General features: G+C 35.8%; 1 protein-coding gene across 2 annotated transcripts in view; it reads right to left on the bottom strand.

The window, feature by feature from the left end:
• Positions 1–20,019, bottom strand: part of LOC110455071 (cysteine sulfinic acid decarboxylase-like) — a 43,420-nt gene extending 23,401 nt beyond the window's left edge. The window contains exons 1-2 of one of the 2 annotated variants that reach the window (XM_021504994.1): positions 19,929–20,019; positions 197–412 (exon numbers count right to left, since the gene is read on the bottom strand). In XM_021504994.1, the coding sequence (XP_021360669.1) occupies positions 197–412; positions 19,929–19,950 (238 nt within the window). In that variant the 5' untranslated portion in view covers positions 19,951–20,019. Of the gene's footprint in view, positions 1–196; positions 413–5,291; positions 5,388–19,928 lie in introns of those variants that run through there. The other variant, XM_021504992.1, reaches the window with a different exon arrangement.
• Positions 20,020–20,866: the final 847 nt, after the last annotated feature.

Here is a 20,866-nt window from a genome sequence, read left to right as displayed (position 1 = left end):
CAATACAAATAAGCCATTACAAAATTATCATAAAGCACATCACTCTTTACTTTTACGTTTAGAATGATTAATGAATTTTCCATGCCAATTTTTTTTTTAAACTATCCTTTCTGGACTGAATTCGTAAGCATTACCGTGTCACCTGGCTCAAAAGGTCTGAGCCGTGACCTTGACTATTTTAACAGTGGCTACATACCTGTATGCACACTATATTTGATGACATCATGACAAATATCGAGAAGTCTCGCGTCTTCAGTAGGCTCCTTCAAAGTCAAATCCAAGATATTTTCAAGGTCGGCTGGAGGTTTGAATTCAATGACTTTCGACTCTCTGTCTCTTGATCTCACAAAAACCTTTTCAAAAATATCTTCGACCAATTTGGTGAGAAACCCCTGGCTTCCGATGGCCTGATCTGTAACGTGCAGGAAAAGTAATTTGCATGTATGAGCAGACAAGTGTCAAACTTATTCATTAACTGACAAAATTCATTCTCTGATATAAATTTTAATAAAGTTTAACAAATACTGGGGTTACAGATACGTAGATAAAGACTGAAAACAATTTAAATATTGATTATGTTATAATGGCGTCTAGTTTATTGAAACAAGGAATCGTGTTTCCCTACCTCAAGGGCAATTTCACCTTGATTAATCTTGATTAACTCGGGCTTCGCCCTCATGAAACATGATAAATCTCTGCAAAACAAATAATCGTGTTCCCCTTTTACAAAGGCAATACATGTATAATGATCTGGTTGTAATCCCTTTACTAATTCAACAGCTAATATCAATAAAGACGTGCCTCCATGTGTGTTGTGAATATGTGCCGGTTGCCCCAATCCCACCTCCTTGCACCTCTCTTTATACAAAGTTGATTTTTCTGCCCTAGAAAACTCCAGACCAAATATGATTTAATACCCTCATTCGTACGGTAGAAGGGGTTTAAACATTTTTCACTATGTTACCCCAAGCCCTGCTCGTCAACCCTTTCTGGAATCCACACTCTTCGTTTATACAAAATTGAGTCCTCTTTACTCAATGATGCTCTGTACAAAACTTTCCATTTGTACAGAATATGAAGTATTTAAAGATATTACCTAAATGTCCCCTCTTGAGCTTCATTCATACAGAAGAAGGAGTTTAAATATTTATGTTCTCCTAAATGGGCCCGACCCTCTTTCCTAAGAATCGTCTTGCTATAGGATAAACGATTTTAAAATTTCCTCAATTTCCCCTTTGGGCCCCACAACTCTGCCTCCAGTGGGGCCACACGATATGTTTATACATATTCGAGTCATCTTTACCCAAGAATGCTCTAGGCCAGATTTAGTCAAAACCCAGTGCCGTTCAAGATTAAAGTAGATCTTTAAGAGCAACATTGACGGGCGGACGGAGGGACGGACGCCGTGATACGGCATAGGTTCACCGGTCCTTTAGACCAGGCGAGAATTAAATCCCAGGAAAAAGTACAGTGCGACATTAGTATCCTCTCACAATTCTAAACAAAGAAAGTGGCTGAACCAATAAAAATCAGAAATAGACAAAACCTACTTGAAATGGAGATTTTTTTTAAAAAGCTGTCGATGATTATCATTAACTTAATTTTATGATAAACTTTTAATTTTGGATACCCGGCAAGCTGGAATTTTCATGTGAACCTGACTCAAGTAAATGAGCCGTATAAATAGACACATGCTGGTGATATCCAAAATGTTTAATGTTCCTATTGTTCATTTTAGTAAAAACATTGATGTCCTAAAAACTAGATAGGAACTACAGTATCAATATTTCTTTCTTTAAAAAGTGTTCTATTTAAGGCATCCTCACGTTATGCGTGCATGATAGTAATGCGTGCTTGGAATGACATGTTTGTTTATTTACCTCTTTGCAATAAGGTATCGACATATGCACTCCGCGCAGAAAAAAATATATCAGCATAACGTTCCTCAAGTACACGCATACATTTTATGCATAGAGGGATGGCCTTAATCATCTTAGCTGTTGAAAAGACGTTTAACCTTATAAAACCAATCCAATCCTTGTGATAACACAGATCTTATGCCGAATTTACTAGTGTGCTTCTTTTGAAGTCTTAGCATACAGCGCAAATGGTCGGATATCATTATAGATTTTTTTTTATTTATTAAAATTATGGTATAATCAATTTATTTAATACAGTTATTCGAAAACATTTGACAAATATATTGAGTGGAGCATTTTTTTTTATATTAGGCATTTCGTAGTATTGGTCTCGATTCTGTCAAAAATCGGTACATTCTTCTTCCCGAGTAATAAGTATGTCCTATGCGAAATCGTGAAAGGACGACCTCCTCTCTACGGCTTCCTCTGATAGGGATATTTGAAGAACTAATTGTTTTTAAAAAAATACTTTTAATGAAATTGTAATAACAGATTCAAGTATAAATCAGGTATTGCTTGGTTGATTGGTTTACAGCTTATGTGTTACATTAGTAGCTTTGCCTACCAATTCATTTTCACGAATTCCGTCATGACCAGGGACCCATAGAAATATTTTATGACAGTGTTCTCAACAGAGTTTGATACGAAGGAGGATTCGCTGCATATAACTGTTATCAAAATTGCTAAAAGATGGCTTTATAGCATTTTTTCTTCTGCGAACTGGCTTACAGTCAACAACTATACAATGATGCACTTGATTGTTCATTCATTAACAGATCATGTCTTCGTAATGTATTTGCATACAAACAGACATTTAACGTATTTAAAACCGTTACTGTCAATCGCCGCACAATAATATCTTTTTTTTTTATGGATCAATTAGTCACTTTTTGCAAACGGGGTGTTACAGGATTCAAATACCTATAAAATATTTAAACAACTCCTTCTGAATAACCAGAAGGCCCAAGCTGATGATATTTTGCGAGTAATATGCTGGGGTAATGGGCTACCAAGTTTGTTCAAATGAATGACCTTCACCAATATTTACAATGTCACAAGTAACAATTGTGTTAAATACATTACTTTTAACGACTTCTTCTGAATGACCAAAATACAAAAGGGAGTGAAGTGTAACCAGTAGCATGCTAAGATAAAGAGCTTTTGTTCATGTAAATAACATTGACCCACTTTCAAGGTCATATCTGGTTGATTGTGTGTACATCTTTAAACGACATCTTCTCAATAAACAAAAGGTTTAGGGTGTTGATGTTTGGCAAGTTGCATTCTGGGAAGAAGGGTTTTAAATTTCAATTCAATGTCTTTGTTTGACTCTCAAGGTCATAGGAGTCAAATATGTTTAAATATTTTAACAGGTTCTTTTAATGACTTTGAGTCATGGTACTGATATTTGGCCTGTAGATTTATTTTAGTCCACTTTTAAGGTTTGAAGTGTGAGGTTAATACCAGGTGAGCGGTGCGGGTCCATTGGGCCTCTTGTTCGATAATAAGGTAATGTCTGCACGTGCGTTTGCTGGCTTTCGAAGTTATATAAATAGTTGTAACCCCTTCCTTCGGGGGGAAATGCTACAAAATGAAAAAGAAAGTAAGAGAGAAGGAAATATGTCAAAACAGCAGAACCCGTGCAAGTTCGGGGAAAGAATAGGCCTACTGTATCCCAAAACATTTCCTCAGTATTTTGAGAGTGGCGGATACATCTAAAAACAACATTTGGATTTAAACTGAATTGTTAAGGTTTCCTTTTCTGTGCATGTAGTAAGCCATGTTAACAAAAGACGCCCGTTTCTGGTCTATGACAACATCAAATTAAACATTTTGCATATATAATAACTCACATGTCACAAAAGAGAGGAAAACAGTCACGTGATATTAAGTAATTAAGTTTTGACAATTTTTTTGCTACCTTTCAAATCTGTCGATTTGTCTGGTTGAATGGCTTTGAGAGAGAAGAGCAATTCTAGAATGAACAAACATAATCTGTAGCGTTAGGGGATATACTTATAATTATATCGCTTGTTATTAGCTTAACGTCAAAATGTTAAGATGCATGATTTAGTTAATTTCCAACACAAACGCAGACTAATCGCTTCTAATTTGCACTCCGTTGGCGGCATGTTATTTAATTTTAACGAGAAATTGCTTTAAAGCGTCATCACGCTGAAGTATATTTCGTCTCCTTAGAGCTACGATGTGCTTTCTTGATTTTTCATAGTTTAGAGAAAATGGCAATGGAAAGTTTTGGATCTTTCCCACAATTACATGTACCACAAGACCACTAAATGTATAATGTGGGGGAGGGGTTATAATGCGGTTGTGTTGTCTGGCCATGTATCTACCTGTCCAGCTGTCTGTAGTCAAAATGAATATGAATAAGATCATGAATTGGAGAAACCTCTCCAATATATGGAGGTATGCTCCTTTGTTTAAAAAATGGTTCACCCTTCTCCTTCTAAAACACTGCACACATTTTAATCATACTTGGTACACATACTACTTGAATTGAGGGGATGTGAGTATGCAAAATGGAAATACCTCCGCTTTTGATGAAGTTATGCCCTTTTAAAAGCATTGTTTGCACTATTAAGGAGCACGTACTTCACTAATTTCAATGATACTTGGTACCTGTAATGCTTACCTTGAGGGAACATGAGTATTCAAGAATATAAAACGGAGAACGTTAGCTCCCAAATTTATGGAGTTATGTCCTTTTGTCTAAATACATTGTTTGAGCTACTCATTCTAAAGTAATGTTCTGATTTGATTAATTCTTATTGCACAGAACCCTTACACCAAAATATAAAATCGAGCAATATCTAAATTTCGACCAATCAGAAGCCTCCGTGCCGTGTGGTTGCTATGGCTACGATATCAAAATAAACACTTGAATGCACATCTACATATGCCCATTATTACTCATTTGAAGTTTCATGAAGAAACGGAGTAAAACCAATAAGTTCCCTAAATAAAACATAAAAAAAACCACTAGGTCTTTCCACGTGTTGGTGAAAAACCGTAATTAAACTCCGTGTGATTACTCTTTGCGGCATCCCCTGTACGAACAACATTTTAAAACTTTGGGAACCGGCATCCGTTTTACATTCTTTTCCTTTTTTCTTTTTGAAAAACGAATAATTTTTTAACTTAACTTTCGCCCACCGGAAAGTAAAGTTAGAAAGATATTCAATATTTGCAAAACGAATACCAAATAACGAATAACTGTCCAACTTTACCGTTATATAGTTAGCTTTTTTAGACAATCACATTTTTTTGAATTATTAACACTTTTAAAGCATGAACTGAAGCACATTTACCTATTTTTCACAAACAATTGCAGAAACATGTTTTTATATATACCTTTGCTTGAACCAGTCTGCATATTCGTTTTAGCTCTCTTAATCCGCTGAGTTGTTACTTTAAACCCACAGGAAAACCTTCACACCACTCAGGTAAGGATTTATGACTGCAGTTAAAAATTAAGGTTGTTCTGCTTGAGAGCATATCAGATCTATTCACTTAGGTCATGACTATAATTGTTGGCATAGAGGTGGGGCTCGTAAGGGGTAAAAGGAGGTTTAAAATCTCTTCTAGTGTCCCTGTCCCACTGCACTGTTGTTTTTTTTATTTATATATATACACACAGGTACCTTCCCTTCTTTTCGCTTCGGATATAACGAGAGCACAGTTGGACTTTGACACTCCGTCGACAAGGTAGCCTAGTATTTTATTATGGGGTAACGAACGTCACCAGTGTTAAAGACTGGCACTTTCAAAACCATTCCAGTTGCGAAACTCTTAGTGAAGGACACAAAAATCATCGTTATATAATCGTCAAGAGAAACTAATATTGTAAATCAGATCCTTTCAATCCGGCCTTCTCACTCGTATCCAAATTATAAAACTTGAATTCGAAATAAACAACTGTATTCCAACATTTGCTGTTCACATTTCATTCCCCTTGGAAAACGCAAGTAATATTGAGACTATCCAATCATTTATACCAGTTGATTTACCTTTTCGGCTTTGCAGGCCCGGGATCGAGAAAAGAAAACGTCTGTTGTTACCCACTTCAAGCAACGTAAGAGGCGACTAATATGGGAACCCCTGCAGAATTGGGGATTTGCTTTTGTGCCCTCTGTTTGAGGACACATAGCGACCAAAGTAAATCTGCTGCATCCATTGCAATATATTTTGGATCTTCAGATATCTTTCTACTTTCAAATACCTTTATTACCTAACGCCTTGCTTGGCAACACCCCATTTTGGCGTTAATGTTGATCGTTCTCCCAGGTCCTAACAATAGTAGATGTTGTTCCCTGCTTAACGTTCAACATTAAAGGGAATGGCAATGGCAATGGCGATACAGCACTGTAAAGTCGGCATCAGATCCGCGCTATCACAAGAAGGCAAGTACACCAGCATACCCTGCCTTCAGCACACATACACAACGCGCATGAAGGCACGTCCTTAAATGACCTTAGCTGTTGAAAGGACTTTAAACAAAATAAAAGCAAAACCAAACCCTAATGGTGAACTAGATCAAGCATCTGTAAGCTAATTCATATACAATGGAGTCATAATCAAAGCAAAGGACTCTCTTCCAAATTTGGGTCAAACCAAAGACTTTAAAAATAGAAAAGTATTGTTCCCTGCTGAACGTTCGGCCACGACTGATTTACCAATGTGACAGAGTTTAATATTGTGCTTGATTTCTTTGGCATGGTATGTCAGTGAGAAGGAGGCACACCGCAGATAGAAAGTTGCCCTCTCGCGACTGCGCATAGGCCATACCTTCGTCATCCATGGTTACATTTTCGTAAAGAATAACGTTATTGTTAAACTCATGGAGGTCCATGGAATGTAAATGCCTGCTGTATCCCCCTGCATGATCGTAAGAGGCGACTAATACGCCTCCCCCCTTTGCAGAATAGGGGTAGGTTTCTTCCTTGTTTTCTATTTAGGTTACACTGAAAAAAAATAAGAATAGACCTGTTGTATCCCGCTGCTTGTAAAAGGCGACCCCTGCATAACTCGGCTTCAGCACAATTTCCATGCTTGAGGATGATAACGTTTTTTTTTCAATATGATAGGTGCCAAGGATTCAAATCCTGTATTAGCCCTGGAGAATTATTACAATTTGAAAACTGTTTGTTCATTACTTTTTTATTACATTTTGTTTTTCTCGTAAAAGGCCTATAAGGATTGCTTTTCTTTTCAGACTTTATAAGAATTTTCCTTTGTGACAGAGGATATCAAATTGTAAAATTGGGGTACCTAACCCTGTCCGGGCCCATTGGAATATTGGCTTAAATATTAAAAATCTTCTCTAGACTCGTAAATAATAAAATCCAATACAAGTTCTCTTGATTGATGAAAATGTCAAACATGCTTTATCTAAATCGAAAAGTGTATTACCCAAGGGTGATCTTTTGACACGTTGGAAGGGGGAATATATCATAGATTGTGTATACTCAAGACACATGCTTTCTTGATGTTGCAATAATCCTATAGTTATATAACATTTAAGGAAAAAAAGCACAAAACATTATTACATTATTATTAAATTTCTGTGTAGGCAATAGTCTCAAATTTATTTTCCGTCCGAGAAGTTTGGACCAACCACAAGTACCGCTTCAAGAAACATAATGCATACTTATATGACTGTTGCAATATCTCCTTAGTGCTTAATGGTCAAGGGTGAAAAATATGGTAGGTGTTAAAATACATAGTAATTTGGTTGCTTACATGTATATAATATTTTATAAGATTTATGATACATTTATCACGAATACTTGTTTAAACTCTCACAGAATGCACAAAATTTCATGCATATAGAGTATCATTAAAAGACATTAGTCCCTCATAGATGTACAAACAGATAAAGTAAAGTGTCTTTGACACAGTAATACGCTAATATAGCATAGAGTAAAATATTTCCACCAATGGAGAGAATCTAAAATGATTATTATTTAAGAGTTCAAATAATGGCGTACAGGCTTCTTTTTGAACATAGAAAAGGAAATTTCATTGATAAGTTCATTCAATTGTTGACTGCCAGACACATCAAGCTGTTTTGAATAAAATGTTGTTTTGTGTCTTGGAACTAATATATTTTACTGGATGCATGTCTAGTTGAACGTTTGTGAACACTTCCAGCCAAAATACAATCATTGGAAAGATACTGTGGCACCATACCATTGATGCATTAATAAGTCGTAATTGACTTTTTAAATTTGAAATGTTTTTTGAATCTGAGTCCATATCATAATTTTGAACCTTTCAATTGAAGGAGCACCATATGATACACCTACAGCCTGCTTTTGAGCTTTTGATAGTCTATCTAGAGAAGAGTTAAGACAACCAGACCAAACAGGTTTACAATACATAAAATGACGGAAAAAACAAGCATTATATAATTATAAAACTATTATTGAACAAAAGCCGATACGCCGTAGTAATCCTGATCCTTTATTTATTTTGGAAATAATTGATAAAATATGATTTTACCAGGGCCTGTATTCATGAAACCGTGCTCATGCTCAAGCATGGATTTGTGCTCAAGCCTAATTTCTTGAACCAGTTAAAAATTGATAATAAAACGTTATTATGTCAATAACTTTAGAACTATTCGAAGAGACTTTTAAAAGCAAATATTGTTTTCAATGTCTACATTTGACTTGTTTGATCGTTTGACATGATTTAAGTGAGTTGCAAGAAAGTTACTTTGAGCACATAATCAATGCTTGAGCATAAAAACGGTTTCATGAATACGGGCCCAGGACAAACTGTCATCAATACTAATACCAAGTAGTTTCTCACCATGTACATCGGCCACGGTTTCTCACCAAGTTTGAGACTGAGGCTGTCATTTAGTCCCCCAAGTTTCTGCTTAGCAGCAACTAGCATACATTTAGTTATATTTACATTTACTATCATCTTGTTGACATTACACCATGTGTCAACATCATACAGATCTTCCTGTAGTTTATGCTGAATATCAGATATGGATTACCCCGAGTAAGATCAAGTGGAGTCATCAGCATGCATGCTTATGTTAATGGTAAGAGTTTAAAACCTAAGTCAATGCCCCATACCAATGGAGAGTAAAAAAATAAGTCATTTGTGCTACGTATTAGCTATAGTGTAATTTCTGTATTCCCCAAGCGGAACGCGAATTCTAACAATGCTCTGATGATACAACAGGAAGTTCAACAGGATACATGTAAATTAAACTGATTGCTATGTTCAGTCAGCCTTACCAGGATACTTAATTTCCTCTATATTACAATTAACATTGTGTCATAAAACAAAACTTCACTGTAAACAAATATTGTAATGCATGAATCACATCAAACGTCAGTTATCGGTAATGGTGCTATCACAATCCCCATAATTTTCCAATTTTAAGGGTCAATTAAGCTTAACCATTGCTTGCTGGTTACACATCATGTGAAATGTACTAGATTTGTCAGGTTAAGTTCTATGGACAGTTACATGTTGTGTTACTTATACAGATTTGGTTTAATACTTCTCTGTAAGTTACACAAGAGTATGTGCATGGGACTACACACTGACGTATTGCATGTATGCGTACTTGTATAAGTATTTGATACACAAATAATTATGCCAGTGGTCTGAAACGGAAGTGGGGGTTGGGGTGGAGGTGGGGATTGGAATACCTTTTACCAAGCTCTCCTTGGCAAATACATCTCACAGGCAAACTTTATCAGAAAGTCCCACATCCTTCATAACTGTCCTCATTTAGGTGTTTTTCTTCAAATAGGTGCCAAATTTCAACTTTAACATATTTAGATTTTCATATTATTTGTAAGCTGAAATATAGTTTTGATTCCAGGACATACCAATATGAGGCTCGATACCCATAAAGGAAGTCCAATGTTCTGTCGCAAAATGCAACAGACAATGAGGAAAGTGACCAGGTGGGGAAGATATGTGAGGAAGCTGTGGCCTCAACAAGAAAAGTTATGAATTTTGATGCAGGATTCTGTATCAAGAGTGTAACTAAATATAAATCTGCATGTAAAATATGTAATAAAATAGCTTTATTGGACACTTTTGAATCCATATTGGGTCACAACTGCACAGCATGAATACAATGCCTGGCAAACATTTATTCCAATTAATTATCACATTGATAATTGCAGCCTCTATGGGTTTATTAACATCTTTCAATTCTTCCTGTGCTGCCTGAGTTACAAAAGAGATTGTTTTTTTGTTTTTTTCGTTGTTACAATGTTTATATTTTTATATAATATTTAACAGTCAATTTTATAAGCCATGCTTTTTCCATGTTTAACAATGTCAGAGTTGAATGAATCATGAATATAATACTATAATTTGGTGTATTTATTTATTCCAATTTTCTTAAGAACCCAGTGCTTATCTTTAACTGTTAATCCATCATGCAAGAAAAAGATTCTCGAAGTATCGACTGAAAATGTCTTACAAAATGGATAAATGCCTATTATGCAATATGTCAGGGGGCAGGATATGATCATATTTCCAAAGAGTAACTCGTATTTTCATAAAGAAAAGTCTTGAAAGTGATATTTATATGTAATTTGCCTATGTAAAGTAGAATGAATTGTGAACGCTCCTAATCAATGGATCAAATTCTAATTTACATGCATTTATTTTATAAGTTAACTGTCATTTATTGATATTTTTCTTTCGCAACTGTTCCTGATTTAAAGGCATTAAAATGTGATATTTTCAGGGCTCGCGCTGTCTGTAGCTAAAGTTGCCATCGGCTATATTTATTTTTAACTGGCTACTAAAATACAATGTGGCTGCTAAATTGGCTACTACATTTTTATAGTTAAAACAAAAACGGGAAAATTCTGTATCTTTGTCCCAGAAAATGATCTGTCACTCACGTGTGTATTATAGCCGACACTGGTAGTATAAACGTAATCAGAGCCGTCACAGATCAGCGCGCGCTGTACGACTGCGATCCCAATGCTTTTGTCTAAGTTGTAAAGATATTGAGTAAGCTAGTGGTGTTATTTGTGTTACATAAAAGGACATTGGGGTCAAGTTAATTGGATGACTCATTGACATTGATCAAATACAGTCTGATAAGCGAGTCACACATCGAGTCTCACACACGTACATTTGTCTGTGCCGTAAGCCGATAAACTCGTTCAAACACCGCATCCTGCAAATTTATCGGTTCAGTATATTAAATTAGTGTACATGGTCTTCATTTACCTTTTTGCAGTAACAAGGAAGCATAAACACTTCCGACATGCTATATCAAAAAAGAAGATATCGCATTTGAAACACCATGTCGAAGTGCTGATTTAAGCCTTTGAACTTTGTCAGATCGGTTCAAACTAGGCATCGTATTTGTATGCTTTCGTTATTTGTTTTGGTTTTAGAATTGAAATTGATTGAGAGCAGTTATTAAGTATCGCAGTAATGCAGTTTTTATATCAGAAAACCGTTCAGAATATCACCGATGTTCGCTTATATTTGTTGCAAATCGACGAGACGGAAATGGCAAAGTTACGCGACTTGATGTGCTGTCGTTTTTTGTTTCTATTCAAGCGTGTTCTACTGCAATTTATATTTGAAATATAACATCTTTTTTGTTTTGTAAATACTCATACATTGCAATTTATTCCTTACTAAAAAAGATTAAAGATTAAACATGTTATATTATTATACATACATTTTGTCGTTTGAACATACTTATTGTTACACGTCGACAAGGGATTAGTCGGAAGCTACTTCAACTAATCAACGCCTTCTTTACATCAAAGCTGTTTCTCGAAACCTAACAACAAAATGGCGATGACAACGCAATAACGACTTCACGTAACCATAGCGTATAATGGATTTAAAAAGTTAACAAGCCATTCTTATTTGGAATAGTCGATTTGGTAATTGTATAAATTTGGTGAGTTTCACTAACAAATGTCTCCTTTTATAACAAAATCGAAATACAGAACATTATATAGCATGGACTGAAAAGGTGATTGTATTGTCATAGTAAAATTCACCAGGTATGTTTTAATTTAAAGCTCTTTAAGCATCAAAACATATAGATGTCATTCAAATTTATTGTAAACTACAGCCATTACAACCCAATTAAGCAGAAAATATTTGACAATCATCGTATTAGATCAAATTGTCGTCTCTTTGTTAAAACATGCTATTAACGCACGAACATGAAAAACTGTTTACTTTCAAAACCTTAAGTTAACTCTAGATTTATGTCGCCTCATAGACCAAAGAATCGTTTAAATGATGTGGTACATACCACGCAAACAACACATGTGGACTAATTGGTTTTATTTAATTTCACGTTGTGTCCGCGACAGTCTTTTATCTACTGAATGTCCTTTTTAACATATTTCTGGAACACGACAGCAAATCTACCAGCACACAGAATACATAGCGTCACAACATCAACCATATAGTTCTAAAGCACACCAAGTGCTGTACCCGGGCCATCCCAGGCCCCTCTAGCCGAGGCCTCCCTGGCCTCTCTCTCCAGAGGCTCATATTCCCAAACCTCGTATCCCGACTCTACGCTCTAACTCCTTACTCTGGACTCTCTATACAATTCTCCAAAAGTACGTTTAACAATCTATACAACATTAACTCTTTTGCATGTCTTATATAGATCCGGGTCGCAAAATTCTGTCCAATAGCAACTCAAAAATCATTACATTGACATGAAATGTAATTTTCCTGCAGGCTTAATATGTAAGGTCACTTGTAAATTTTGGACCTGAGTGAATCGGTGCGTTCTATGCAGACATCTGAGCGTTTGCTCTGAGTGGGTAAAATGTATTTTTTCTCGTTTTTCTTTTAATACTTTTACTGCCTGGCATCCTAGCATCAACTTAAAATGGATATACAGGTCACTATGTATCTCTTATGATCTGGTTACTATGTGGTACTAATGATAGGTAACTAACGATACGACAAGGGAAACAGTAAAAAGATTTCAACTAAAATGAGTGCCTTGTTTATAGAATACATATCACGAAAGCGTTAGTCCGAGTGACATATATCCATTCGTGGAATTAACGAATACAATTTGAGATGTCAAATGAATACAAGCCTTTACATCAAAGCTGTTTCTCGGGACCTAACAACAAAATGGCGATGAGAACGCAATAACGACTTCACGTAACCATAGCGTATAATGGCGTTAAAAAGTTAACAAGCTATTCTTGTTTGGAATAGTCGATTTGGTAATTGTATAAATTTGGTGAGTTTCACTAACAAATGTCTCCTTTTATAACAAAATCGAAATACAGAACATTATATAGCATGGACTGAAAAGGTAATTGTATTGTCATAGTAAAATTCACCAGGTATGTTTTAATTTAAAGCTCTTTAAGCATCAAAACATATAGATGTCATTCAAATTTATTGTAAACTACAGCCATTACAACCCAATTAAGCAGAAAATATTTGACAATCATCGTATTAGATCAAATTGTCGTCTCTTTGTTAAAACATGCTATTAACGCACGAACATGAAAAACTGTTTACTTTCAAAACCTTAAGTTAACTCTAGATTTATGTCGCCTCATAGACCAAAGAATCGTTTAAATGATGTGGTACATACCACGCAAACAACACATGTGGACTAATTGGTTTTATTTAATTTCACGTTGTGTCCGCGACAGTCTTTTATCTACTGAATGTCCTTTTTAACATATTTCTGGAACACGACAGCAAATCTACCAGCACACAGAATACATAGCGTCACAACATCAACCATATAGTTCTAAAGCACACCAAGTGCTGTACCCGGGCCATCCCAGGCCCCTCTAGCCGAGGCCTCCCTGGCCTCTCTCTCCAGAGGCTCATATTCCCAAACCTCGTATCCCGACTCTACGCTCTAACTCCTTACTCTGGACTCTCTATACAATTCTCCAAAAGTACGTTTAACAATCTATACAACATTAACTCTTTTGCATGTCTTATATAGATCCGGGTCGCAAAATTCTGTCCAATAGCAACTCAAAAATCATTACATTGACATGAAATGTAATTTTCCTGCAGGCTTAATATGTAAGGTCACTTGTAAATTTTGGACCTGAGTGAATCGGTGCGTTCTATGCAGACATCTGAGCGTTTGCTCTGAGTGGGTAAAATGTATTTTTTCTCGTTTTTCTTTTAATACTTTTACTGCCTGGCATCCTAGCATCAACTTAAAATGGATATACAGGTCACTATGTATCTCTTATGATCTGGTTACTATGTGGTACTAATGATAGGTAACTAACGATACGACAAGGGAAACAGTAAAAAGATTTCAACTAAAATGAGTGCCTTGTTTATAGAATACATATCACGAAAGCGTTAGTCCGAGTGACATATATCCATTCGTGGAATTAACGAATACAATTTGAGATGTCAAATGAATACAAGCCTTTACATCAAAGCTGTTTCTCGGGACCTAACAACAAAATGGCGATGAGAACGCAATAACGACTTCACGTAACCATAGCGTATAATGGCGTTAAAAAGTTAACAAGCCATTCTTATTTGGAATAGTCGATTTGGTAATTGTATAAATTTGATGAGTTTCACTAACAAATGTCTCCTTTTATAACAAAATCGAAATACAGAACATTATATAACATGGTCTGAATACGTAATCGTATTGTCATAGTGAAATTCACCAGATATGTTTTAATTTAAAGCTCTTTAAGCATCAAAACATATAGATGTCATTCAAATTTATTATAAACTACAGCCGTTAAAACCCAATAAAGTAGAAAATATTTGACAATCATCGTATAAGATCAAATTGTCGTCTCGTTGTTAAAAAATGCTATTGATGCGACAAAAGTGTATCTTTATGTGTATGATAATTTGAGAACATGAAAGACTGTTCTAGATTTATGTCGCCACATAGATCAAATAATCGTTTAATTGATGTGGTACATAACACACTAAACAACACATGTGGACTAGTTGGTTATATTTAATTTCCTCCGCGACAGTCTTTCATCTATTGAATGTCATTTTTAACATATTAGCAAATCTACCAAAACACAGAATACATAGCGTCACAACATCAACCACATAGTTCTAAAGCACACCAAGTGCTGTACCCGGGCCATCCCAGGCCCCTCTAGCCGAGGCCTCCCTGGCCTCTCTCTCCAGAGGCTCATATTCCCAAACCTCGTATCCCGACTCTACGCTCTAACTCCTTACTCTGGACTCTCTATAAAATTCTCCAAAAGTACGTTTAACAATCTATACAACATTAACTCTTTTTCATGTCTTATATAGGTCCGGGTCGCAAAATTCTGTCCCATAGCAACTCAAAAATCATTACATTGTCATGAAATGTAATTTTCCTGCAGTAAATTTTAGAGCTGAGTGAATCGGCGCGTTCTATGCAGACATCTGAGCGTTTGCTCTGAGTGGGTAAAATGTTTTTTTTCTATCCTTTTTTCTTTTAATACTTTTACTGCGTGGCATCCTAGCATCAACTTGAAATGGATATACAGGTCGCTATATATATCTCTTATGATCTGGTTACTATATGTTACTAATGATAGGTAACTAACGATACGACAAGGGAAACAGTAAAAAGATTTCAACTAAAATGAGTGCCTTACTTATAGAATACATATCACGAAAGCTTTAGTCCGATTGACATATATCCATTCGTGGAATTAACGAATACAATTTGAGATGTCAAATGAATACAAGCCTTTACATCAAAGCTGTTTCTCGGGACCTAACAACAAAATGGCGATGAGAACGCAATAACGACTTCACGTAACCATAGCGTATACTGGCGTTAAAAAGTTAACAAGCCATTCTTATTTGGAATAGTCCATTTGGTAATTGTATAAATTTGGTGAGTTTCACTTACAAATGTCTCCTTTTATAACAAAATCGAAATACAGAACATTAAATAGCATGGACTGAAAACGTGATTGTATCATCAAAGCATATAGATTTCATTCAGACTACAGTACAGCCATAACAACTCAATTAAGGAGAAAATTTTGACAATTATCATATAAGATCTAATTTTAATCACTTTAAGGTTTAAACATGCTATTAATGAGACAAGAGTGTTTTTTATGTGTATATATATCTGAGAACATGAAAGGCTGATTAGATCAAAGCATGGTTTGAATAATGACACAGAAAGGTATGCTGATTTTACAAAATATTTTCATGTGTATGATAAATTTGAACAAAAGGCATAATTGGCATGTATTACTCACCTGGTACATGTATTAATCTCACAATTGTAACCCTAAAAGTGGAATAAAATGAAGCTTCAGGCAAAGTCTCAGTGTTTTGACTCAAAGTCATCTTAATGAACTTGTTAAAAGAGTGAAACACATTCGACTCCTGTGACCTTGAAAGTCGAACGAGGATATTAAATTGAACAAACATTTTAGCCTTTCATCGCAGAATACCATTTGCCAAATATGAAATACCACCACCCTATACCTAATGTTAACTGAGAGGATGACTTTTAAAGATCTATACACAGTTGACGAGATGTGACCTTGAACGTGTGTAAAGGTCATCCACATGAACAAACTTGATAGCTCTTCATCTGAGCGTGCTACTGGTCACATACATGTATCACCACCCTTGGCATTTTGGTTATTCAGAAGAAGTCGTTAAAATATGTTTGAACCCTGAGCCGTGAATATGATTCAAGGTTATTCTTTTGAACATTGTTTTAATCATTTAATCCCAGCAGGCTACTGGCTAAACAGTATCAGCTTAGACATCTTATTTAGAAGTTTTTGATATTTTTTACCCTTGTGACCTTGAATATGGGTGAATGTCATTCAATTAAACAAACTTGGTAGCCCTTCGTGCCTGCATGTTTAATTTCTAGCCAAATGTCATCGCCCTGGACCTTTTGGTTATTCAGAAGAAGCCATTTAAAGATTTCAACATGTTTGATCCCTGTGACCTTGAATATGGGCAAAGCAATTATTTGAAGAAACTTATTAGCCCTCTATCCCTGCATGTTACTGGTCAGATTTCATCAGCCAAATCTTTTTATTTATTCAGAATAAGTTGTTAAAAAAAAATCAAATTTTGATACATTTGAATATGGGCGAAGGTTATTCATTTGAACAAACTTGATAGCCCTTCATCCAAGCATACGTCTGGCCAAATTTTAGAAGTGGTCAAAATTTATTGTAAGACATTTGACCCCTGTGACCTTGAATATGGGCGAAGGCCATTTATTTCAACACATTAGGTGGCGCTTCATGCCATCATGCTACTGACCAAATATCATCACCCTATATATTTTTCCCCTGTGAACTTGAATATGGGCAAAGGTCATTCAACAAAATGAAATCAAAAGAAGTTTTTTTTTTTTTTTTTTTTTTTTTTTCTTAGTGTAAAAATTCTGCCGGGCTAGTCCAGGATTTGAACCCTGGGCTTAAGATTGTTAACCTGCCACGCTCAGTCTAACTTACCGACATAGCTGTATATGATCAATGGAACTGTCCTGACCCAACTGTACTACAGTTATATATATTGATGAAGTATACAAAACAAAATTACCGAGGCATTAATGTAAATATATACTGGTACTTTAAATAACATTATTAGTTCCAAAGAAAAAGACACTTAACCCAGTCAATCTTACAAATTAGAATCCACAATAGGTCTATGAGATTTATATTTTTAAAGACCTACTGAAAATATACTAGAACCTACCCTAACCAAGAAAATGTACTCATATATTTATGTAAAGTTAAGGAAATATGTGTAATAATGAAAGAAAGAGTGTAAGTAAGTAAATAGGACACCTTAAGCTCACTTCTATACTTATCATTGAATATCAAATATCATTGGGAATAACATCACAGACAAATTGGTCTATGAAGTCAGTGATTTCCATAGGCATATAGATTTATAGTGATTTTCATTGTGATTGTCTATGGGTCTATTGTGAGGTTAGAACACTGAACCACCTTCATCAAGTACATTCCTTTTGCCCTGCCCCTTCATCCTTACTGTTTTTGCCCCTCCCCTCAGCCCCCTGGGTGTTCAGCCCCACTATTTGGGATTGTCTATGGGTCTACTGTGAATTTAGAACACTGAACCACTTCGATCAAGCACATTCCTTTTGCTTTACCCCTTCAGCCATGTGCAGTGTCAGCCCCTGCATTTGTACTGAACTTGAATTGGAATCACGGGAAAAATGGTCCTAACCAAATATGACTGATATCACTGTTACAGATAAGAAGTTGTGTGTCAAGGTATCATTTCGTCCCAACCCCTCAGCCACTTTTTTTTTGTACAATTTTGAATTCCAAATTCCTCACAATGCTTCCAAGCAAATATGGATAATACCCTTCTTATAGTTTTAGAAGAGAAGATATTTAACGCAGTAAGACCATATTAACCACTTTTTTGCCCGTACCCTCAGCCCCACTATTTGTACAATTGTGAATTGTGCATTCTAAAGAAGAATTTGTTTGAAGAAAATAAATGATGGGCTGACAGACGGGTGCCACAGTACAGCATAATACTTAAGCTCACGGGTCTGTCCTTTGGACCAGGAAAGTGAACAAGAGGTCCAGAGGGCCTGTATCGCTCACCTGGATATCTAAGCAATTGTGGCAAAATATTCTCAAAAATAAAATCACAGAGAATGGGTGAGACCCCAATCTTTATAGCGTATCTGAAATAACCTTTTCATGTCCAGAATTTTTATATATGGTTATGGGATGGGGATCTCAACTATTTCCAAGCTGTGACTCAGAAACTAGGTCCCTGTCGGGTTGTGGCCAGACCCCAGGGTCAATTCTAATATCATGACTGCAGTGGTCTTTTTATGCACATCAGTTATATATGTAATCTTGCGGTGGGGATCTTAACCGTTTCGAAGTTATGACTCAGTGGTTAAGTCTGCAAGGGTAGGGCAGACCCTGGAGCCATCCTGCAAGCATATGTGCATTCGTCTCTTTATATTCATCAATTGTATATATTGTTATAGGGTGGGTAACTCAACTGTTGTCAAGCTGTGACTCAGAAACTAGGTCCCTAGGGGTGTGGCTAGACCTCAGGCTAAATTCTTATATCATAACTGCATTCGTCTCTTTATGCCCAACATTTGTATATATAGTTTTGGGGTAGTTTCAAAGTTATAAACTATTTTTGGTCCTACCCCTTAGCCTAGAGGGTCAGCCTGTCCATTTGTACAACTGTTAATCCCCACCAAGGGATGCTTCCAACAAAATAAAGTTGATATCCATCGCTGAATTCTAGAGAAGGTTGCTTAAAGCAAAATAACTAAATTACCCTTTCTTGCCCCGCCCGCAGCCCCCTGGGTTGTCGACCCAACCATTTGTACAATTTTGAATCCCACATACCTAGGGGTGCTTCCAGTCAAATATGGTTGATATCCATCTTTTAATTTCAGAGAAGAAGTCGCTTAAAGCAATATATCAGCGTGAATACTCTCTGTAGCACCCCCTCTACGCAAAACCTTTCAGTAGTTTGGCACCGGCACGGTTTCTAGACCCCCTGGAACCCTATACTCGAGAATTGTCAAAAATAAGATTCTGTTCAAATTCTATGTTCCTGGTCCTGGCTCGGGGTGAATGCCTATTTCACCCTTAATTAAACCCCATGTGAATACTCTTTGTGGCATCCCCTGTACGCACAACATCATAACAATTTGAGAACTGGCATCCGATTTACTTTCTTTTCCATTTTTTCTTTTTGAAAAACGAATAACTTTTTAACTTTACTTTCGCCCACCGGAAAGTAAAGGTAGAAAGATATTCGTTATTTGAATAACGAATAACAAATAACTGTCCAACTTTACCTTGCCACAAAAATGACATTATATAGTTAGCTCTTTTAAAAATTTGGTTCAATTTTTTTGCAACAATTAAAACAAATTTTGAATTTTTAACTCATTTTAAGCATGAACTGAGGCCATTTATCTATTTTTCACAAAAAATTGCAGAAACATGTTTTTATATCTACCTTTGCTTGAACCAGCCTGCATATTCGTTTTAGCTCTCTTAATCCGCTGAGTTGTTACTTTAAACCCGCTGGAAAAACTGCACAACACGCAGGTAAGGATTTATGACTGAAGTTACAAATCAAGGTTGTTCTGCTTAAGAGCATTTCAGATCTATTCACTTAGATCATGACTTTAATTGTGGGCATAGAGGTGGGGCCCGTAAGGGGTAAAATGAGGTTAAATGTTGACACTATCCAATCATTTCATATTCACGTTGACATTCCTCGAGGCATTAATAAGTGATCAAGTTACTCTGGCCTAGATGTTGACGATTTTCAAAATAGATATAGCTGAAATATGCACTACAAATGACAAGTCCTGATCAAAATCTGGTTGTTAACAATTACTTTACAGGTTGTCTCGAGAAGCCAATTGAACATAATAGATATTGATCAATGCTGACACTGCTATTGTCATGACCAGTAGTATGGCACACTTGTTATATATATATACACACATGTATGATAATTTGGTTTGGTTTATTGTGTTTGGCCTCCTAATATCAACTGTTGTCAGTTAAAGTTTTTTTTTTTTTTTTTTTTTTTTTTTGTAACGGCCCATTGCCATTTTGCCATTGTCATTTAGGGCATAACAACTTAAAGATGTTTAAGGGATGCAAAAAACAAATATCAAACGAATTTGCTGTAATATAACATATGTTTCTGTACGGATTAACATAATGTAAATAATCATATTTAATAACAGAAAAACGAATTTGTCTAAATGAATTACCTTTACCCATATTCAAGGTCATAGGGATCAAATGTGCTATAACCGAACGGTGAAGTGTAATAATATTTATCCAGGTACAAGCTTAGATAAAGAGCAATCAACCTTTTGCAAGTTAATGACCTTCACCCTTATTAAATGTTTTGTTTTGGGTCTAGCGTCCTCGCAA

Source organism: Mizuhopecten yessoensis, unplaced genomic scaffold, assembly GCF_002113885.1.
Source record: "Mizuhopecten yessoensis strain PY_sf001 unplaced genomic scaffold, ASM211388v2 scaffold8131, whole genome shotgun sequence".
Lineage (NCBI taxonomy): Eukaryota > Metazoa > Mollusca > Bivalvia > Pectinida > Pectinidae > Mizuhopecten > Mizuhopecten yessoensis.
This window is presented reverse-complemented; position numbering and strand designations above follow the sequence as displayed.